Source organism: Carettochelys insculpta, chromosome 1, assembly GCF_033958435.1.
Source record: "Carettochelys insculpta isolate YL-2023 chromosome 1, ASM3395843v1, whole genome shotgun sequence".
NCBI classification, from domain to species: domain Eukaryota; kingdom Metazoa; phylum Chordata; order Testudines; family Carettochelyidae; genus Carettochelys; species Carettochelys insculpta.
The window spans coordinates 18627724-18650988 of NC_134137.1; the positions used below are offsets into that span (position 1 = coordinate 18627724).

The window sequence follows — 23265 nt, forward strand, 5'->3', positions numbered from 1 at the left end:
AGCTGAAGTTCCAATCTAACTGTCATCAATGAATATGCAGGCAACGTGTTTGGTCTCAGAAGTGTTCCAAAATAGTCACTTTAATAGATTTGCATTTGTGGGTCTTTTACAGAGCCTGAAGGCTTTTCTGTTGTACAATTCCTGCAACAAATACAACTAGCCAATATCTTACAGAATTACTTTTAAAACCAGAAGTATGTAACTATTTGTAGTATGTTCCTTTTGACATTCAGTAGCCGGCCAAAAATGAGGCATGCTGGGAGCAGAGCAACACCTTAAATCTGAATTTCCTTAGGTTTCAGTGAGCTCTGCAATGTTATTTGATTCTTATATCCTACTATGCACAACAGTTTACATTGGCTTATGCATGGAGTGGGGTTTAGTCTAAATCCCATTGACGTCAATTGAAAGGTTCTCATTGACTTCAGAGGAATTCGTCAAAGTCTTTGTCCTCGTGTATTTCTCCAAATGGAGATGAATTTGATATTCTAGTATACTAAATGGAATATTTCTGTGTTTCCTTTTATATACCTCCTATGTAAACCTGATGGGCTGGCCCGATTACTTCCAAAGCAAGATCAGGGCCCAATTCTTTCTTCACTGTCAGAGCGAGTCAACAGAGCTACTAATGTGAACAAGGATCTGGGACTAGGTCCTCATATATTCTTCTGCACATAGGCTATGTCTACACTTGGGAGCTTACAGCAACACAGCTGCCCCACTGAAACATCTCTTGTGTAGCCACTCTAAGTTAACAAGAGAGAGCTCTTGTGTTGACATAATTAGAACACCCCCAATAAGCGGCAGTAGCTATCTTGATGGGAGAAGCGCTCCCACCAAAACCACCTGTGTATATTACCACTTATGCTGGCAAAACTTATGTTGCTCCGGGGAGCAAGGTAAGTTTTGCTGGCATGAGCAATACTGTAGGCATGGCCTAAGACAAACTTCTCTGCTCTCTGTAATTTATTATTCTGTCATGAACACAGGTGAAAATCAGGTATTAACGACCTCAACCACAGTGTAAGTTTGGTGAGATAACAGTCAGTCCTTAAGAATCTAACAGTTTTGAGTGGAGTTTGCAAAAGCATCAGTATTGACCAAAATGGGACCAAGACAGATTTAAGTCAATAGTAAAACTTCCATTGATTCCACTGGGCACTGAGTTAGGCTAATGCTGAGGGTAATTGACAATGCCACCTTTGATTTACATTAGCAATACTTGGATCTTCTTCTCATCTTCAGAGGAAGGTGCCTGACTCAAGCTACAATTTAGAGTACAAGTGAAGATGGACGTCTTGGTATCGGGTGCCAGCGTTAAACACATTACGTGACTAGGAAATTCTGCCTTGTTGATTACGGACATTTTCACTTGCATTCCACCTGGAACAAGCACTGGAAGATAATCATTTTATTTTATATTTCAGGCATTGAAAGCTAACTATATGCAGAGTGTGTGAAATTGCTGTCTCTAAACAAATAAACATTTTGGTCTAATATTTACTGGTTCAAATTCATTCTCTAAGGAAGACTTTTGTTCAATAACTCGTTTGCCAAAGAAATGAATTTTTCACATTAAAACCAGATAAATACATATTGCACAGTATGGAGATATTACTCCTCTCTGAGTTGGTGTGTTACTGTGACCCTCCATGCAACTGTCTATTGCATATTGTGCACTTGTTTTACACATGGAATTTGCATTGCATATAGGCACAATACATTGAGCTTTGTGTAGGTTATCATGTCTCCTACTAGCAGCTGGTCCCATTCACTATAACAGCCAGCTGCTGCCTGGGATCTCCTTTAATACAGTTGTAGACACCTGTGGTTTTGGTGCTCCAGGTTCTTGGTTTGATCCTTACAACCAATCATATTCAAGTAGGACCCTGGAGCTCCATAGAACTGTGTGAAGTTCTTGTTTCTGAGGTCACTAACCCAATCCTGTTCACACTGGCATGCCTGGGGGAGTTACAACTGACTTCAAAGGGAGAAGAGTCAGACTTTTTTCCACCGGTCCTGGGTCATTTGAGCTCCTGTGTCTTTATTTTAGGAGTTGAATTGCCTCAAACCTGCTTTGACAAAGCAAAACCCAAAATCAAAGTAATGAGTTTTGCTGAAGCATGTGGGTTTGTGGTTTTGCAAATGAGCATGAATCATCCTGCCTATCAGCTGTGGTAAGATCCCCAAGTATTGCTTCAGAAACCACCCTTAAGGCATGATATGCAGGTTTGGGAAAGATGGGGAAATTTTCCCTATCCGGGCACATCAAAAAGCTGTCTTAGCATTTCAGTGAAAGGTTTGTAGTGCCCAAAAGAATATTGGCTGGTTTAAGTTCCATGAACCTTAAACTACCACAATTGTACGTGATTGTCAACTTCTGTTGTGCAAGGTTTCACAGTTCTGCACAAGCATGGAACAAGTGCAAAATAAGATAAATTCTCTTCTCGGTGACTTTGTTGCCGCAATGATCCTTGTGCAACTGAGGGCAGATTAGAAGTTAAATCAAAGGCAAGAGTTTTACCCTTAATTTCTATCTTTCAGTGTAGCACCTGATTTTATTTTGCATTAAGTTAGCACATGTGTTATGCTTTAAATTGCCGGCCAAACTTTTGTTTGCGGAAGCAACAAAATAAGCCCAGTCCAATGATGATCACTGATAAAACTAATGCAACCGTTAATATAATAAGCAAGTTAATCTTCTTCAGACCCTCTTTTTCACAGACTTTTGATCTTATATTGCTAATATAAATTTCTTCTTGGTACCCAAAGCTCTTGGAGTACTGGCATACTATATGCTCTAAACCAGGGATCTCCACTTTTTTATTCCGGATTAGAGAGGAGAGCCAGTCATTTTCACAGCAGCCTAGGGGGTTCCCAGCAATATATAAGATTTTAAGAGAGTTTTCTAATGCCAAAATGTTACTGCTCTGTAGATTGCTAAAACTGTTTTTCCGGAGATCCAGAATTTCTAGTGAAGCATCACTATCCCACTTGGGTAACCAGCTCAGCTGATTTTCAGACAGGTTTAAATGTTTAAGACGGTGAAAGTGAGGCAGCTCGATATTTAAAACTGTCATGCCATTGCCATGTAAATTCAAATATTCAAGAGATGTCTCCAGTCCAGTTAATGCTTTTGCTTCTATTTTCAGTCCTGAGTTCATGGAGAGATCCAGGAGAATCAGTGAAGTTTTGTAAAAAGCATAAATTGGTAAGTTCTTCAACATGTTGTCAGCTAGATATAAGTACCGAAGAGCAGGGAAATCAACAAACGATACACAACCATTCACCTCACCAGCAAGCCTTTGTTTAGCTAATCCTGAATACATGCTGCAAAAGCTAATATTATTACTCTGGAGATTAAGCAATTTGATGCTGGGAAGGCTCACAAAAATATCAAATTGCAGGTCCTGGAGATGATTGTTTTGAATGTAGAGCTCCTGCAAGTTATTCAGTGTGCTGGCATCTAATAAGAGATTCTCCAAAGCATTGAAGCTCAAATCAAGGATGGCTAGTGAGGTCAAGGCACTGTCATAATTCACTGTGAAAGTCTGGAGGCAATTTTTACTGAGATTAAGAAACTGAAGGGAGGACATGGACTCAAAGAACTCATTTGGGATGGATTTGATCTCGTTATAACTTAAGTCTAAATATAAAAGATGGGATAGATACAGGGAACTGGTGTTTGAATTTTGCTTCTGATCCAGAAGATAAAACGGAACTTCTAGCCAGTCACTTTCTATGTAGTACATTTCATCGTGAGTAGAGTCTGCAGTAAGTTGTAGAAAGTTTTTGGATAAATTCAGATACTCCAGCTTATTCACCTGGGGGAAAACTGGGAAGCGCAGTAGCTTGTTCTCACTGAGATCCAGCCACCTCACGTTGTATTTTTCGTTTGATGCTGTGGTATGGAAAGTCTCAATGCTGTTCCTACTGAGGTCCAGAATCTGCAGTTGCCTGAGGCTGAAATCTGAGACGCAGGTGATGGAGTTCATGGAGAGATTGAGTTTGGTGAGGTGCTCCAGTGTTTCAAAGGCACCTGCTTCTATTTCCATGATGATATTACTGTGGAGGTCAACCTCAACAAGCGCCGGAGACCCCTGGAATATCCTGTGCCGTATCGCTGTGATGCTGTTTTCTGCCAAAGAAAGATACTGAAGTGATGGTGCTCTGTGTATAAAATATTCAGCCATTCCATTGTAAAGACTGTTGTGGGACAGGTCCAATTTTCTGACCGCTGGTAAAACTCCAACCCCCGGTGTCCTGTGCTGAGCCAATTCATCTAGCTGGTTATTGGCTAAATTTACCTCCACCAAGCTGGTCATGTGTGTGAAGACTCCAGGCTCAATGAAACTTATTTGGTTGGATCTTAAATCCAAATTCTGCAGCAAGGTGTAAAATGTCAATGGCTTCTCAGAGATATTTTTTATCTGATTTCCAGACAAATCTATTTTATTTACGTTTGGATGGAGCTCTGGAGGGATCTGATGGAGCTCTCTCCCATGACAAAAAGCCTTCATTTTTACCTGCAGAGAAAAGAAAGAGAACAGGGAGTCCCAGTTACTACCTATGGGACATTCCAGGGCTTTGAACCAAGTATAAAGACCATGTTATATTCACCGTCTGAGTATATTCCTTTTCTTGGAGATTGGTTGGATTGTTCTGTACTCTATTCAGGCCAGAGGAAGCCTGAATTTCTTCACAGCATTGGGTGGGTTTTCATTTCCTTGCAAGAGAGATATGCCTCCTGACTACTGCTGGAATAGGAGTTCCCATGCAGAGAGTTATACTGGTATAATCGACAGCTGCCATGGACCCCAGGGGCAGGAGGGAGGGGAGGCTGGTTCCACACCAAGAAGGAGAGGAGACAGGAACAGGAGGGGCTGGAACAAGGACAGTCAGCCCCCAGTGCTGCCCGAACTGTGGTGCTGAGTGGTTACAGGCACGTGACCACAACACTTCAAAGGAACCCGGTGGCAGCTGTCCTCTTTGCTCTCCCCATCGTCGGCCCTGGGTATAACTATACAGTCTAAAGATGCCAATACAGTTCTCCATGTAGGTTAACCCTAAGAGAGAAGAGAATTGGATCCTTAGACAAGGGAGTAATCTCCAGGGAAGTGATGGGAGCTCTTTGCTGTGTTCCTTTGATCCCCTCTACTTCTGAAAGTCAGCAGCAATAGGCTTCCATCACGTCCCTCAAGATTATTCCATTGTCTAAAGGTGTGTCTACACAACAAAGTTATTTTGAAATAAGAGCTGCTATTCTGAAATAAATTTGTGAGTGTCTAAACAGCAGAACGGCTGTTTGGAAATAATAGTGGACATCTTAGTCCAAATTCTGTAAAACTCATTTGATGAGGAATAGCACCTATTCCAAAAAAGATATTTCAGAATAGGGGCTGTATAGACAGGACATCCAGGGTAGGGCTGGAGGCCCCTTATTTCAAAATAGCTCTATTCCCTGTGGCCGCATCTGCACTTGGCCAAACATTCAAAAGGGCCATGCTAATGGCCAAATTGGAAAATACTAATGAGGCACTGAAATGAATATTCAGTGCCTCATTAGCATGGTACCAGCCACAGCACTTGACTGCACACAGCTTGTCTACACAGGGTCCTTTTTGAAAGGACCCCGTAGACATTGAAATCCCCACATTCCTATCAGCTGTACACATCAGGCAGTTGAAATTAGTGTAACCAGCCATAGGTGGACCTGAATGTGGGCCCTCTGAAGCTTAGTGCACATGTCATTACAGTTTGAGCTAAGAAACAACTCCCTTTCAGCTAAGACTGTAGAGGGGGGCTTGTTATTTCTCTATATAAGTGGTCTAGGTGCCACTACAGGGGACAGTGACCCATGCTCCTAGGTGTGTGGGTTACGTTAGCATTCCCCAGCAAGACTGAAGCAGAGCCCAAAATGTCTTAGAGAGCTATTTAGAGAGAGTAAGTGCTTATCTATCTATCTATTTGCATAGGTAATTGGCTCCTCTGGGTCAAACTGCTTGTTGAATCCTGCTAATTATCCTTAGATGGAAAATTAGGAGCTAACAGTCCTGAAGCCAGACTTTGTGCTGGCTCTTCAGATCTTGAAAGAACCTCTCCTCCAAATTTTGCTTCACAAATACTTTGGGGAGCAAGGGGGGATGTTTACCAGAGTCTGGGTAAGAGCCAATGTTTGGTGACTCACTTGTGTATGTGAGCAGTGGATGTTGCACATTTCCGGATGTGCGGTTTGTTGTAAATACGCCAGACAAATGTGACCCCTCTGCCAGAACTAGACCCCTTCTACACCTGGCTGCTGCTCAGGCTCCCCTGGTGGCCAAGCTCCCAAACAACCTGTATCTTGAAATTGGAACCCTCAGATCCACCCAAATCCACCCAGTGCTGCTAAATCCCCAGGCAGGGAAAGGGAGTTACATCCTGGCTTCACTAAGCCACCAGCACCTTCTCGCTGAGACTCAAGAGTGGCTGGATTTGTGCTGAAATGTGACCACAGGCCCAAAGTCTTGGGCAGGCGGTGAGGAGGAGGTCTTGTTCCTGTCAGCTAAAGGAAGGGGCTGCGGGTGGGAAGAGGAAAGCTCAGGAGCCAGAAGGAATCAGCCTTTGCATCAGCACAAGGAACGACAAGCACCTTCCTTCACTTAGGGCTGGTCCTGTCAGGAGCTGGGCACCCAGGACACCTAATGTGGCACATCCCATCACACTGAAGGCCTGATCCAATTCACTTTGACATCCAGGGGAGCCTTTCCATTAACGTTATGCATACTGGGTCAGGCCCAGACTGCTCAGAACCTTTCAGGATTGGGCCTTTTGTCCAGTCTGTGAACTCTGCAGCCTCTAAACTGAGTTGAAGATCAATTTCCTGCCTGCCGCGGTTCTGCTGTTCTTTACGGCAATTTTATTTTCCACTTTTCTCTCTCCATCACTCCCTTATCCACACCCCTTCTCTGTACCCCCTGTCCTCCTCCCCGCATGGCCACTGTCTGCTCCACCATCCCTTTCCTCAGCACTTGCACATGATTTGTACCCTGCCTGGGTCACACCCATATTTCACTGCTGCACAGAAAAGGTGCAAAGGAAGGGAAAGGAGGAGTGAGTAGAGAGCATCTGTTCTTATGGTGCCCTTGCACTTCCTACCCTGGGGGGCCAAAACCATGAGCAAATCTGTTATCACATTCCTTCCTCGGCCGCCCGGGCAGCCTTACTGCTGTGATCTGCCTGCAGCTCGGGCAACCGAACAGCAAGTGTGAAAAATCGGCACAGAACTGGGGGTAATACAGAAGACTATACAAGAGCTTCAAATATCGGGACTGTCCGCATGAAACCAGACCAGTTGGTCACCCTGCTACAAGTGGGACAACCTCTTGCTGCTTTCAGCCTCTGAGCTACCCAGAAAATGAAGTCGTTAGCTCAAAATTGGCCCAACAGCTCGGAACGTGGGAAAGTTTGGATTCGGATTCAAATACTGCCACTCAGATGTAGCCAGTAGCTTTTGAGGGCGGGGCCAGGGGCCAGCATCTCCAACAACGAGGGTAGGAGCAGGAGAGAATGGGGGCTATTGTCCCAGGGCCCAGCGTTTCAAATGGGCCCAGAGCGCCAACTGACGCTGCTGCTACTTCACTGTTTAGGTTCTATCACGTCCTAAATACGCCACCGTCGGCCCATTGACTTGGGCCCTGCCCACCAGCCAGACCCTGTTATCGGTGTGTTGCCTTGAGCCTCGCAGACGCTTTGGCTGGGCCTTTGTCTCTCCTCTGCAATGGCCAAAGAGGGGAGTTGGGGTGTTTGTTTTTTGAAGAACCTCTTTAAGTGGATTCTTATGTTGTCGGAATAAAACTAGTGGTGATTCAGGCTGGGTCCAGTTTTATGGGCTGGTTTGGATAAAAGATCCAGCATTGGCCTTCCTCTGTTCTAAAGATGTCATCACACAGAGAGTAATTTGTGAAACAATGCAATTGCCGTGAAACATCGCATCGTAGGTACCAACTCCCTCAGATCCTGGGCTCCACCCCTGCTCTGCCCCAAGCCCCACCCACTCCACACCTTCCCCCACTCCCCCACTCCCCTCCTGCCTCTTTCCACCCCTGCCCTGCCCCAGGTCCCACCCCCACACTCCAGCTTCACACCACCTCTTTCTGTCCCTGGTCTGCCCTGCCTCTTCCTGTTCCTTTCCCCGCCTCTTCCTGTACCCACTCCTACCTCCCTCCCAATGCCTCCTGCTTGCCATTGAACAGCTAATCACGATGGGCATGAGGCATTGAGAGGGAGAGGGAGGAACTGATCAGTGGGGCTGCCAGCAAGCAGAAGGTGCTGGGGAAGAGATGGAGGTAGTGATGCTCATGGCTGGCAGTGGGTGCTCAGCATCCCCTTCCTATTTTTCTGTGGGTGCTCCAGCCCCTGAGCATCCCCAGAGCCAGGCCGATGTCCTCCATTGTGAAATAACAGGGAATGCCAATTGACCTATCAAAGTTCATCTGAACTGCATTTGGATTTGCATCCCGTGTTACCCGACTGGGACACATCCTCGGCTAGTTTAGACCAGTGTAATGCCACTGAGGCTATGTCTAGATTGCCAGGACCTGTCGGCAAAAGATATGCAAATTGCTTGATGTATTTGCATATCTCCTGCCGACAGTACTGTCGGGAGAGTCTTTCCAGATGTTTGGCCCATCCACATAGGGCCAAATATTGGGCAAACCCTCTCTGCCAAGACATCCCTTCTTCCTCGTGGAACGAGGATGACGGGGACATCCGCAGAACACTCCCAAAACAGCTGACTTCTATTGGGAGACCTCTGGGCTCCGGACAGAAGCCTGCAGTTTACCCATAGCCAGGGAGTAAGGATGCAGTGTCCATATACGCTAGCTGAGAACCTGGCCCTGTAACAGCAGAGTGTTTTGAATGTATCCCAGTTTTATTATACAGAGCAAAACTTTTTTGGACTCTTCCTGTCCCTGGGCAGCTGAATCAAGTTTACAGTGGAGCTGCGGAAATCAGCCAATATTTACTTCTCAAGGAATCAGCTTGAGCTGTGACCCATCAAAACAAGGGCAGGGGGTAAGCATTTGTTAGATTTAGTGTGTGTATCATCCTGAGTTCACATGTCTGGGGTGCCCGGGATTGAAAGTGTCATGTTTAGAGTTGTTTCATCCTTCCTTCTTTTCCAGCCAGTGAGATCTCCAGCCACCTTCCCAAATTCTTTTCATAGGCTAGATCTAATTTCCCTGAATTGAGGAAGTGCATTAGTACAGCAGGGTGGGTAGGAAAGGAATGAATCCCAGAAGGGAGATCCACACAGACAGCCAATTATTCTTTTCCCTATTTTGGAAATTCTTGGGGATGTGAACTGACCAGCTTCTTTATAGCAAGGAGTAGATTCGTATTTTTAAACTCCCCTTCCGCTGACAGCTGCAGCTGGACAAAGGGGATGAGTGAAAGGAGAACCAGTTGATCCATGAATAATATTTACATTCTTGTAGAAGGTGTTTAAAGAAATCAGTGGGACAAACCCCGGGTTGGAGACAGAGTTTTTTCTCGAATAAATGAGCCTGATTCAGATCTCACAGCCAGCAGAAATAAGGAACAACTCCACAGAAATCAGCAATAAACCAGCATAAGTAAGGAAAGAATGGGGCTCACTGGCTCTGCAGGGAGAGAAGTGGTTTATTCCTATCACATAAGAAATGATTGCCTTGTGTGTAAGGCACTGAGGTGGGACTCAGGCAATCTGGGGACTACTCCTGGTTCTGCCACAGACTGCCTGTGTGACTCTGGGCAAGTCAATTAATGTTGTATCCCTGGTCCCCAGCTATTAAATGGGGATAATAATCCTTCCTTTCTCACACCTTATGTTAGTCTTGCCCACCTAGGGTCTGCACAGCAGCTGGGAGCAATGTCCCCTCTGATCCCTTCCATCCTTGTGTGGATTTTTCCATTCTACTGTGGAATAATTTTATGTGCACTGAGGCACTGCCAGACGTGCACCATCCATAGAAGCACAAAACCGAGCTGCTGGCATTCTGCTTATCAGCTGGGCAGCAGTGGAATTTCTCCTGAGTAGCTGCTCAATTGCGCAGCTTACAGGAAACACTGCCTGAGAGGTGTTATTCCCTGCTCTGCTACGGATATGTGCGCTGGCTGTGTATGAATGTAACCCACATATCTCCTGGCTGTTGTGCTCTGTCCCCTCTAGTGGCACTGAGACCTCTCAGGGTGTCGTCAGTGTGCTGCAGCTTTAGCCAAGAGCATTTAGCTCCAGAAGTCCCAGGTTCAGCCCTGCCTGCCACCGACTGGGTTCTGTCGGCGTTACAAGAGATGGAGCAGTGCAGCTGCGGAGACGTGGGCAGCAGCTCAGGCTGGCCAGCTGAATACACACCTAGCATCGTGTGCAGGGTTGCGCTTGGGTGACACACCCCTTGGCCACCTGGCTCTTTTTAGTGCACCCGCCTGAGCACAAACAGCACACGGACGTCTGCCCAAACTGGGAACCTCACCTCCCTGCGGCTGTGCACACCTGCCCTTCAAGCTCTTGGTCAGTTACTGCAGGTCTGTGCAGCACCTGTAGCATTGGGGTTAAAATCTCATTTGGGTCTGTAGCAGAGATGCCTAATGCTGAGACTCCTGTGGGGGTCGGGCACTGGCCATGTGCCCATCCCCTGCCATCTCTTTTCCCTTCTCACTCCCGGCCCGTGTTTTGCACCCTCCCCTGCTCTGCTCCCATCTGCCTCTTCCTCTGGGAGCGCTGCATCACGTCCGGTGGGTGTGGGGCAGTCTGACAACAGCACAAGCTAGGAAGCATGCCCTGCTCTTAGGCCACGCTGCTCCTGGGGAGAGGTGGAACTGCCCCTGCCCCCCACTCCAGAAGCATTGCAATGCCAATGGCGTGGGGAGACAATGCAGGGGGGTGCATGTGATCCACTGTGCACCCCCACATGGTGCCTCTGCCTCTAGGTCCCACAGCACGACTACTACTGCTAATAATCAAGGAGAGACATGAAAGGACCTGGTTTCTCCTTGGGGAATCTCTTACCATTTCACAGGGTGACTCCTCCAAGGGCCGATGGCTGGAGATCCCTCCATTGGCTGCTAGGAAGAGGAGAAGATACAGTTTCATGGCTCTGCAGGGAAAAGCAAACATGGATTCATGCTAAACATGGTGCTAAGCCCAAGCAGTCATGGGACAGCAGCATTCACAACAGCAATTGGCGCAGGGCAGTCAGAATAGAATAGATATATACATACATAATAGAACAGCTTCATCCGCCTCTGTGCTCTCTTCATTTGCAAGGCCTCTGGCCCCTCTGGCATAGGAGAGATGGCAGGAAAAAGCCAGGGCTGATCGTTTCCATGGCTTGCCCATTGAGGTTTGTGTTGTGTATCCCAGACTGTGTGCCAGCTTTTCAAACAGCAGGGCACCAGCCAGTTCCCACCTACACCCCTACGGGAATGACCAAAAGTGCTTAGCATTCAGCAGCTCACTTGTTCTCAATGGCAGCTAATGGATGGTTGGTGCCCTCCTGAATCTAGCCCTCTCTCTCCTTTGTCTTCACTTGTGCATACTGGTGGTGCTCACGAAAGCTTATGCTCCAATAACTCTGTAAGTCTATAAGGTACCACAGGACTTCTCGTTGTTTCTGCAGATACAGATTAATATGGTTACCCCTCTGATACTTGTCAACAATAGACATGGTAATCGTCTCCATCTCTGTAGCACTGCTCATCCCAAGAACTCAATGAACTTTACAAACATTTTAATGGAGTCAAACAAAACCCTTGCAAGGCACCTTACAAGTGCAGATAAGGCCTTACTAAATTCATAGTCAGTTTTGGTCAATTTCATAGTCTTAAGAGCTACAGTTGTAAGTTACATTATTTCAGCAAGTTAAATCTGGAATTTCCTGGTATTATAATTCTAGGGAGCCTGTCTCAAAAAAGCAGTTGTGGGGGACTTGCAAGGTTATTGTAAAGGTAGCACTGCCTTCCGAGTTGAGCAGCTGGAGAGCAGCAGCTGCTGGCCAGGAGTCCAGCTCAGACAGCAGAGTGACTGCCAGCAGCAGCATGGAAAGAAAGACGGCCCAGTATGATATTGCCACCCTTACTTCTTCAATCCTGACAGCAGAGCTGGGCCCTCTGTCAGCAGTTATCGCCCATTGGCCACCCAGCTCTAAAAGCAGCAGCACAGAAGTAAGGGCAACATGGTATGGTATTGCCACCCTTATTTCTGTGGTGCTGCTGGCAGAGCTCTGCAGAGCTGGGCACCCAGCCAACAGTTGCTGCTCTCTGACCTCCCAGCTCTGCAAGCAGCACAGACATAAGGATGGCAATACCACATGCCCCTAAAATAATTCTGTGATTCCCCTGCAACTCATTCGTGGCTCAGGACCCCAATTTGAGACCAGCTGGTCTCCCCCCATGAAATCTGTGTAGTTCAGGATAAAAGCACAAAAAAGACCAGAGTTCATGCTGTATGACATGGGTTTTTTTTTTATGGCCATGAATTTGGTAGGTCCCTAAACAGGCCCAGCAACAGCATTTCAAAGGGGCCCAGAGCTTCAGCCGCCAATGCTGCTGATGTAACAGTGGTGGATGGAGTTCTTGGCCCCTTTGAATGCTATGGAGCACTGTGCCACCACTCTGAGGGAGCATGGGTGTGGCCCAAGGCTGACCACTCTAAGCCCTGCCCTTCTGCCCTTGAGCCTGACCCTTCTGGGGGCAGGAAACTGAGCTCCCCTCCCACCCTGCCCCCACGCCTGGACAGAAGGGACTGTCAGATCATGTATTCAGACTTGTGTAACCCAAGTCACCTCCCAGTGCCCACACAGGAACCCAACAACTGAAATGAGCCTGAAGCGTGACTGCCACAGGCACTATTACGTTCCTGCCAGCAAACAGGAGAGTTCACGGAGCATCAGGGACTGAGGCCGCACAAAGGTAAGGCAATGACTCCATGAGGTACACCCAGATAGTTCTGGTGAGTGATACACACCCACATGCTGGCGAGGAAGGCCGTTTCGCCCCGCCCGGAGCTCAGTGCCAATCAAACTGGGGAACACCTTCTTCCTGACCCTACACATGGCAATCAGTTAGCTCCTGAACAGGTAAACAAGAACCAGGCAGCCACACACCTGAGAGAGACAGGGCACAGAGCCACTACAAAACCTGGCCCTCCCCGTTGATATCTCTGTTCCAGATGCGGCCATCCCTTAAACTTCTGAGGAAGGAGATAACTCCTTTCACCTTCCCCTTGATACTGAAGGTTAGTAATAGTCCCATTTTTCAGAGGGTGAAAGTGAGGCACAGAGGTGAGTGCCTGGTTCAAGGTTCATTGAGTTTAATCAGTGGCGGAGTGGTGGGTATAATTCACCAGTCCTCACCAATGTTCTGTGTAAGCTGAGTGCTTGGTTGGCTGCCCAAGGGAAATTCAAATGCTGCCCAGCCAATTGGCAGGGTGCCCACAGCCATCAGCATGTGTTTCTACTGGTGGTGCACATATAGACATGCATCAGCGCACATAACAAAATTTGTTCCACACAGGGGGTGGGAAAAACTAGAGAAAACATTGGTCCTAATGCCCAGGCCCCTGCTGTGATCTTGGAGAATTCTTCCTTATGACTGCCTCTTTCAGCAAATTCCTCCCTTCTGGAGCGTCTCAAGGGTGATGGCACTCCCGTAACTGAATCAGTGTTTAAAAGACATAGTAGTTCCCAGGCAAACTGTCTGTGGTGCCTCGATGCAATAAAAATTCCAGAGCCTAGTGTGAACTTGTGTGAGTGTGTGCTTGTGTGTGTGTGTGTGCATGGGTGCTCCTAGCTTCAGCCACTGGAGTGAGAGGCTTTATTCATGCGGAACTCAGGACATAAGTTGCAGCTGGGGGCTTTGGGCTTTACCTTAAGGGGCTGAGGACCATCCTGGGGGGAACTAGAGCTCCAGACCTCAGACCTACAGCTCGAGGATTCAACCGTGCAAGGAGCACCAGGTCTCAGAGCTTCACTCTTGCAGAGAGCACTGGGGCTCAAGACTTCAGGTTTCAGTCTTGCAGCTCTGCTTTTGGTTTCAGCTCTGCAGGGGTGCGAGGTCTCTGGGCACTGGGCTTCAGCCATGGGGCCCCACAGCCCCTGAAATTGGCTCATTGCCCCCTGAGGGGCTGTGGATGCCTGATTGAGAACCACTGCACTAGGAAGCGAGTCCTGGAAGTTCTAGCTAACTCTGCCAGAAGTCCTTCTTCGGGCCCAGACCCCAGGCAGTACAAATCACTTCCCTTTTGAGATGGCCATTCACAGTGCTGTTTGCTTCTTCTCTTTGCCACAGCATTGTGCCAGAGTTTGTTTTGATTCTTTACTCCAGTGCCCAGGCTTCCGGTGAGTGTAACTCTGCACGTTCCTCACAATATGAGCTAACAGCAAGCACAGCTCCAGGAAACAGATCCTGGGGCATTAAGGCCACACATGACTTGCTTTGTTTTTAGAGCACATTTTCCTTGTTCTGGTTCTGCAAAATGTTGGACAGCGGTGGGGTGGAAAGCTGGGAGTCGGAACTTCTGCTGGATTTATTTCAGGCTGGAACATTGAGTGTAGTGTGATCACAGGTTCCTTTGTGCCTCAGTTTACCCATTTATAAAACAGGGATAGTAATATAAGGTGGTTTTGAAGCCTTTTAGCTACTGTTGGCAAAGTTCTCCCAATCCCTCCAATGGCCGGAGCTGTATGCCAGTGATTGGCAGAATGTTCTCTATGAATTCTCCCCCTACTCACTTCAAAGGAACCCAAACTTGAGGACCCTCCGACTATCCTGTGGGACTTATCTGTGGGGTTGTTTTGGCGTAAAAGTAGAGTGGGGGGAGGCTGTTGGCTGCACAGGGGATTCACTAGCTGTACTTGAAAAAGGACAGAAGTCTTACATCATATTGGTGATTTTTGTCATTCTTAAATAATGGCCAGGCACCCCAGGCACTCGCTTGGGCATGTTTCATAGCTAAAGGAGTAATCTCCGCTGGATAATGCCCAACACAGAGCAGTTCTCCATAGATCCTGATGAGTGTGGCTCCCCACAGTGCAGCCCTGAGTATGTTCCATCTGTGATGGACTCCAGCCATGAAACTAGGAGAGAATTTCACTCCGGTGGTTTTAGTAATAATATTTTGTACTTAAAAAGGACTTGGTAAATTTGAAGATTTCAAAGCCCTTTGCAAATTGTAATGAATTTTGCCCCTCAGCCCCCCTGGCAGGCTGGGCTCTTCCTTCCTTGGGGAGATCGGGAAAGTGAAGCACTTAATGGCTAAGTGACCCGCTGAAGGACTGTAGGTAAATCTGAGGAGCTGAGGAAAAAATCAGTCCAGCCTATGCATTTCTGAGGTGCCGATCCTGCTGCTATCCAAATACATAGGACCCATTGCTAGCCTGCTTCTCTAACCTCTAGACCATGCAGGCCAGCCGTTTCAGAGGAACTAACTGTGGGCAGTGTGGTACAGTGTGCATTTGCATGACCCACAAATGCACTGAGAAATTCTATCCCTTTTGGTCACTGTCAGGTCAAGTCCCAGGCTCAGGACCTCTCTCCTGCCTTGTTTGGTTTCCACCAGTGCAGCTCTTTGCTGTTTCACCCACTGCTGGGCATCCTTTCCACTCAGGGCCATCCCATGGGGGGATAGGACCCAGGGCAACCCCCAGCAGTGCCGCAGGCGCTGGGGCCCAGGCAACAACCCCCCAGCAGGCTCCCACCCCTTCTGCACTTTGTCCCCACCCTGCACCCAGCCTGGCCAGGGATTACCTGGGGCAGGGCCTGGGCGGTGGCCTGCATCCGCAGCAAGAAGTCGCCTCCCCTTGGCTTCACCCCCTGCCCCACACGCACCATATGGTGTGAGTGGCAGCTTGCTCTGCTTTGCTGCACCCTTCTAGCCCACTGAGCCTCGCTGCTCCATGCTGGCAGGAGTGGAGGCCACGCCTCACAGCCACAGAGAAGTGGAGCTCAGCAGACCAGGAGGCCATGGCAGAGTGGGGGATGCTGCTGCTTGCACCACATGGTAAACGTGTAGGGGAGGGACAAGTGGGAGGGAAGGTGCCACCCATTCCCTGCCCCAGGTAATCCTCCCCCACACCTGCCCATAGGACGGCTGGGTCGTCTGCCACAGGGACCCCCAAAAGTGCAGGGCCTGAGACACCCAGCCCACCTCATACTATGGACAGAACAGCTCTGATTTCACTGCCTGAGAAGTAGGTATGGGAGGGATAAGCATCCCAAAATCTCTGAGGCACCTGCTAGAGTGCAGCCACCAGCACAACCTGACCCCCCTACAGCGGATCTGATGGCTCTGACAAGCCGGGATTCCCAAAAGTGAAAGGCGCAGCTGATATGGTAGCTTGCTATAGAGGGAGCTGCTGTTACCACTAAGACTCAATGCAGGCGGTTTCATTTAAGGCCCAGCATGCTGCAATTATTGTGAAGTTCCCACTGTTTGCAGAGAGTGGAGCCTCAGAGCATCTTTAATATCACAACTTGCCACCTAGACGTCGTGTCATCCCAGGTCCCCCTCTGCAGTGGGACAGTGGATTAATTTTGGAGAATAAGACTCACCCCTCTCCCATCCCATGATGTACCTTAGCAGCTGGGTCAGCTTGTCTAAGCAGGTGACACTGACAAAGCGCAGAAGAAAAGGAATGCAAGTTGAACCTTTCTAATCCAGTACCTTTAGGACCTGACTGGTGCCGAATGAAAGAATTTACCAGACGATGGGAGGTCATTATTGTCTGCCAGCATTACAAACACTTCCACTGCTTACTGGGCTCTTAGAAGACATTTAGAGGTAAATTACAGCTAAATAACAGCACAGAACACTGAGAACCACGATTGGTGGCTGTAAACAAACTTTATGGGACCACAGGAAACTTGGCCACATCTACGATAAGTGACCAGCTGTCTAACTAAAATCATGCTGCATTTCGGATGTTGCTGGATGAGAGAGTGCCAGACTAGAGAGGTTCAACCTGTATCATTAGCTCCTTTTCACAGATAGGGAGACTGAGGTTTAAAGAGTCAGTGGTTCACCACAGGAAATTAGATTGTGTGATCCGCAGTCCCTTAGCTTGAACAAAAGCTCACTAACCCTCTTTTCTCAGCATTAAACTGTAAACATTAATGCTGGTTAAATGGTGTCCTTCATAATAACAATTCCCCCAGATCAGATTGCTGTATTTTAGCCAGATATAACCTAGACAATTATTTCCACTTTTTTTCCCTCATCCAAACTAAAAAGATGCCAAGCAGCAATGTGTGCCCTTTTAGCACATGTCAGACGCAGACTAAATACACTGAGGGCCATGTGCACCGCGTGGTCCCGAGTGCTATGCATTCTTCGGCTATTTTTAAGAACAGAAGGAAGATATTACATTTACCTTGTTTCTTGTGTCAGTTGCATTCCCACCCTCTGCTATGCAAAATAATGTTAGCCATCTCTCCAGAGTAGGCAGCCCTAGCACAGATTAGATCCTCATTATTCTCACTCTCCCATTCAGCATATGGAGCAGTTCATTGGTAACTTTGCAATTTGAGATGAAACTGAGACATTTTAAGGGAACTATCCTTATTTGGGATGGTGTCTGCTTTATATTACAGCCCATGTCTCCCTTCTGACTCCTCTCCTGAGTCTTTGCTGGGTCCTAGAACTCACTGGGTTAAGCAGAAAATTAGCTATTATGGGAATCTTCCTGACATCCTTACTTGGGGAAACCTCATATTGAGAAACACAGGAATTTTGACTGCGTAAGGGTCTTGGGTTTTGGCCTGGTGTTTGCCCAGAGAAATATTTGACTTATCTTTGTGGATGGCATTCTTTGCCTCTGTATGGATCAGTCAGTGTATTTACATTAGGTTTTTGTGTCTGTGTGTTAGATTCCTAAAGGGCTGTAAAGGAGCCACAGAGCATGGGATAGGCAACCTCAAAGTCCCTTAATCACTATGTTAAAAACAAATGGAGATTTCCGGATTAGAAATTAGAAGACACAGAGTTGATACAAGTGAAGTCCTTGATCCTGGAATCCTGACTCACAGGAGTAGCCCGAACAGTACTCACACAAATGGTCTTAGTGCTTGATTTGTCCAGTGGGACCAGATATAACTCTGAGGTAAATGGAAATTAATTTTTTGATGAGAACACACCCTATATGACTTAACTGTGTAGCTTTAAGTGGGACTGCTCATGTGAGCAGGATGACTAAGGATTTCTGGGCTGGGTCCCCTGCATCTGGACAAGCTGTTTGATATCAGGCAGTGGCCACTTATTGGTCGTCTGTAAGATCTTCAAGTAAATATTGCCATTCCCAAAGAACATTTTACATTTCATGCGAAGGTATTATAGTAATTTCAATATACTGAGCTAATTTAAATATGAATTATTTCATGCTGCCCCCTACGGTTGGAGCAGCTGCCCAATATGAGTGTCCCTGGTACCTTTTCTTACTTAAAACCCACTCTTACAAATTCTTCACTATACTGATTGCAGCATTAACAACAAGAAGCCCTGTGGCACCCGATAGACCAACAGATATACTGGAGCATAAGCTTTCATGGGCAAAGACCCGCTTTACCACATGCATCTGTGCCCACAAAAACTTATGCTCCAATATATTTGCTAGCCTATAAGGTGCCACAGGGCTTCCCATTGTTTTTGTGAATATAAGACGAACACAGCTACCCCTCTGATAATGATTACAGCATTGCAGTCACCAACCCTTCACACGTCTGAATGTTGTTCTATATTTTCCCTTTGGTCAAAAATAAGATTTCCAGGTGGGGATTTTGATATTTCGTTTGTTTTGATAATGCACTGTGAGCATGGAAGTCATAAACACCAGAAAGGAGTGGGATTATGTAATGTGGTACTCAGGGGTATGACTAGGAATAATGAACAGAGAAAGAGAAAATTACGTTTACGCAGAAAGCTTCCCATCAGTGAGATGTGTTAGGCTACGGAAATAACTTCTGAGAGAAGTTGCGTGAGTCCCACTCCATGTGACTTTTAAAACTAGACTGGAATAGACACTAGCAAATGAGGCATTCGGAACAATCAGGGCTGGTTGGAAAATATTTTTTCCTGTGAAAATATCACTAAAATGTATATTCCACTTTTTCCTTGAAAATGTGCATTAATTTTTTTATGGGTGTTGAAAAACCCCAGTGCTAATTCTTTAATTTTATTCAAAGGAGAAACAAACAAACAAAAAAATTGGTGGCATTTGAGAAAAACGTGGCATTCTTTGTCAGAAACAGAGTTGTTGGCTTTTTTTTTCTGTACAGAGGCATCCCTTCTGTTGAAAACTCTCATTCCCTCCAATTTTTTTTTTAAATTAACGTTTTAAAGTTTTTAAACAGCTCTTGGAATAATCCAGGAAGGTGAGCTAATAGACTTTTTGAAACTGTAGCTAATTATCCGGTGTGGAAATACCACCGCTGGTGCATAAGATAGGACAATGCCCTGCGCAAGTGAAAAGTCATGTTGCCCAAGGACTAGACGTAGGGGGTTGAACTGTCAGATCTGTGGGAAATTTGGATTTATAAAGGGAGACAATGAAATCTGCTCAGCCTTTTGCCTTGCCCAAGGGGTCACAAGCAGCATGGCTGCCTGCTTCCTGCTGTGGCAGCGTAGGGAGGGAGGGTAGGACCCTGTTGGAGGTGGGACCCCGTTTAAATGCCGCATCCTAGCTGCAGTAGGCTGTCAGGGAGGGCCAATGTTTATGAGCAATCGATTCAGCTGGAAACAAGCTGAAAACCGTGGAATTGCTGGTCTCACTGAAGTGTGTCATGTTACTGAACAGGTTGGGAACCACCACTCTAGAGCACTAACAAACCTGTGTTTGCTAAGAAATGATTCTCCAAGGCCAGGAGTAGGGTGAGAACACAGACCTATTAGACCTGTTCTCTGCCCCTGCACTAGACTGATCTCCCATGGCACACGCCCCACCCATTTATCCTCTTCTGGCCCCTTCAGCCTCTTCCTTTTTCTTCTCTTTTAGTCATTCCTTCCTAAGTAACCTCCTCACCCTGAAGGAAAAAAAGTTTTGTTATCTCCTATCCCCCTCACTGTGTCTGTTTTGTCTATTGAGAATGTGAGGTCTTCAGAAGAGGGGCCTTCTACTGCTCAGAGTATCTCCACTGCTGAACACAGCATTTGACTGAGTGGTGCTAATCAGGAGAAATATAATTAGGAACATACTCTCTATATGCGTATCATTTGAGACAGATGTTACATAGTTTGTGGATCTTTGACCTATCTCGGTGCTTATTATTAATATATGTTTATTATTCCAAGTGAATTCAATGTTTAAAAAAGAATTCAGGCAGAGGTATGTGTTCTATAATCTGAGAGGAGAGAAAATGAGACAAGAAATTTAATTTAAGATGCCTCTGACTGGCTGGGACCTTGTCCAGTAACCCTCTTTTGAATAATGTGTCATTCTCCAGGTAAAAGGCCACTCACTAAGCCATAACCCCCTGTTTAGAAAACCAACCAAATGGGGTAAGTCAATAAGAGAGTGATTTCATCATATTACAATACTTGAAAACCCTTTTTCAATTTTAAAAGAAGAGTTTCCTTGTTTGATTTAACCTGGACCTTACTGACACATTTTTATGAATGATGCTGCAGTGGTTGGCTCTCACACTATTTTCTTTGAGAGAGAAGTTAGGGGAGGTAATATCTTTTTATTTTAGCAACTTTACCTCACCCACCTTCTCTCTCTCAGACTCTCAGGCCAATGTGGCTACACCTACACTTGGAAGAGTATTTTCCTCATTTTTTATAGCTAGACATTTCCATAATCCTGGCATGCCTGGGTGTGCAGCAGTTTGTACAGTGGGGATGCTGAGAGCCATTGTAAATCCTGTATGTGAGAGAAAGCATTTCAAGCCAGAGAGCATGACAACAACTACAGCACGTTTACTCCCAGCACCTATACTGGCAAGGGATTAAAAGGGTGCAAATATTAATCAAGAAGCATAACTTCCTGAGGAGAATAAACCTGCACTAACCTAGAATCATAGACTCATAGGGCTGGAAGAGACCTCAGGAGGTTATCTAGTCCAGGCCCCTGCTTCAAGCAAGTCATCCCAGACAGGACCTTCTCAAGCCAGGGCTTAAAAACCTCTAGGGATGAAGATTCCACAACTTCTGTAGGCAACGCATTCCAGTGCTTCACCACCCTCCTGCTGAAATAGTTTTTCCTAATACCCAACCTACACCTCTCCTTCTGTAACTTCAGACCATTGCTTCTTTTTCTGCTGTCTGACACCCCTGAGAACAGTTTCTCACCACCCTCTTTAGCGCTCCCCTTCAGGAAGTTGAAGGATTCTAGTAAGTCACCCCTCAGTCTTCTCATCTCTAAACTAAACAAGCCCCAATCCCTCAGCCTCTCCTCATAAGTCATGTGCTTCAGCCCTTAATCATTTTTGTTTCCCACCGCTGGACCTGCTCCAGCACATCCACACCCTTTTTATACTGGGGAGCCCAAAACTGGACACAATATTCCAGATGTGGCTCACCAGTCCCGAATAGATGGGAACTACCACTTCTCTAGATCTGCTTGAAATGCTTCTCCTAATGCACCCTAATCTGCCATTAACCTTCTTGGCTACAAGAGCACACTGTTTACTCATATCCAGCCTTTCATCCTACAGTGGCTCTGAAGCACTCCATTTTCCTCTATTCTCAGAAAGGCATCTCATGTGTGGTTTCCACTGTGGGAAGTTTAAAGGTTGTATTTTCATAGCAGTGGTTACAGGTAAATTAAATACTGCTGTCCTCCGCTTACAAGGGTCTTAAATGAATCGCCCAAGGCTGGGTAGTGAGTCAGCAGAACAGCTAAGATACTCACGACTGCTGGCTTATTTCCCAGTGCTCCGACCAATACTATAAGCGAGGAGATTTCCGATAGTACTAGTATATGTATCTACATTGAAGTAGCACCCACATTGCGCCAAACACTGTACCAACATGCTGCTCTGGTCCTGCAGAGTTTAGCAAGTTTCCTTCCAATATTCACAGAGAAAACTTCACAATAGTTTGCTTGCAAAACTTACCAGTGCCTCCTTCACTTAAATGAGCCAAGCCACTGTCATAGGCTTCCCCGCTGTATGACCGTGTGAAATGTGCCCACGGTGCAGTACATATAATCAGTTATTCAGCCCATTCATAAACACAGACCAGATTCATTTAAACATTCTCTTCATCCTCTGTGGTGTAATATTTTTAAAAGGCTGCAGCTCCAAGTTCCTGATCCCCACTTTCTCCTGCAGTCAGAGAAACGTTTGGCTCAGCTTCCCACGGCAGCACCACCCAAGTTTAACTCACCACTGTACATACCTGCTGTGTGGCTGACTGAGGAGGCTTGACGTCCGCTTGCAGTGTTCCTCTCCCAGGCTCTCCCCACAGCCCTCCAGTGAAAGTTGAGGAAGGGCTTCCTCAGGGAAGTTGCAGCTCTGCTACATGCCAGCTGACTGAAAACGCTGAGAACTCAGACAGAAGTTTAAGTCACTAAGAAAAAAAATACTCCCAATAGACTGGCCCTTGAATTCATTGCTCAGCAGTCATCATCAGCTCTGCTATTCCCTAGCTCCCATAAGCTTGCAAATGTCCACCTCAGTAATAGATTTAAAATGTGTGCCCTCTGCTCTTTCTATTTTCCATTTCACTCGCTTAACCTTGGTTTATTTCCGGGAGTTTCTCAGCTGTTAATAACACCCCTCCTGTATTGACACATTGCAACATTCTGTGAATACCACCAGAAATCCCCTTTGCAGGTTTGGATGGTACCTACATAATCTCCGTCTTACAGATGTGTGCCTGGTGCACATTACATTCATTTTCAGGTACTTTGAGCTACATGATGCTGTCTGTTACGCAGGGTAAATCAAAAGTAGTTCAATTGCCTGCAGTGGATTTATAAGTGAGAGCAACATTGGGCCCTTTGGTCTGGGTTCTCAGCTGCTGTAAATCATGCAATGGTGTCTTTGAAGTTGTGGCCTCTAGTCTCCAGCTATTGATATATAAGATAATGCATTGTAAGGTTGGAATGGGGGAGTGTACATTGGTTTCTAAGAGGAATATCGAGTCAGATTTTGATCTCACTTATATGGGTATGAACAACTCCGTACTTTAGCGGGGATAGTTTTAAAAGTGTGTGATATGAGCATCCAGGCTGCGTGGTTCTACACGGAGCAGATTTCTGGCTAATGTAAAAGATATGCTTTGATTTACATGTTGCTGGTTTCTGAATCCTG

The 23265-nt window shown here is 46.5% G+C and overlaps 1 protein-coding gene across 5 annotated transcripts; it reads right to left on the minus strand.

Moving 5' to 3' along the window:
* Positions 1 to 54: 54 nt before the first annotated feature.
* LRRC32 (leucine rich repeat containing 32) lies at positions 55 to 22461 on the minus strand. Of its 5 annotated transcripts, none has more exons than XM_074982847.1 (3): positions 22349 to 22461; positions 11030 to 11117; positions 55 to 4526 (listed from the first exon to the last, which is right to left on the minus strand). In XM_074982847.1, the coding sequence occupies exons 2-3, from the start codon at positions 11111 to 11113 to the stop codon at positions 2586 to 2588; spliced, it is 2025 nt and encodes a 674-aa protein (XP_074838948.1). In that variant the 5' UTR covers positions 11114 to 11117; positions 22349 to 22461; the 3' UTR covers positions 55 to 2585. The 5 variants fall into 5 exon arrangements, with proteins under 5 accessions (XP_074838948.1, XP_074838973.1, XP_074838955.1 ...); XM_074982872.1 differs by having other exon boundaries at positions 11030 to 11085; positions 22349 to 22440; XM_074982854.1 differs by lacking the exon at positions 22349 to 22461 and adding an exon at positions 22066 to 22301.
* Between the last annotated feature and the right edge of the window lie 804 nt (positions 22462 to 23265).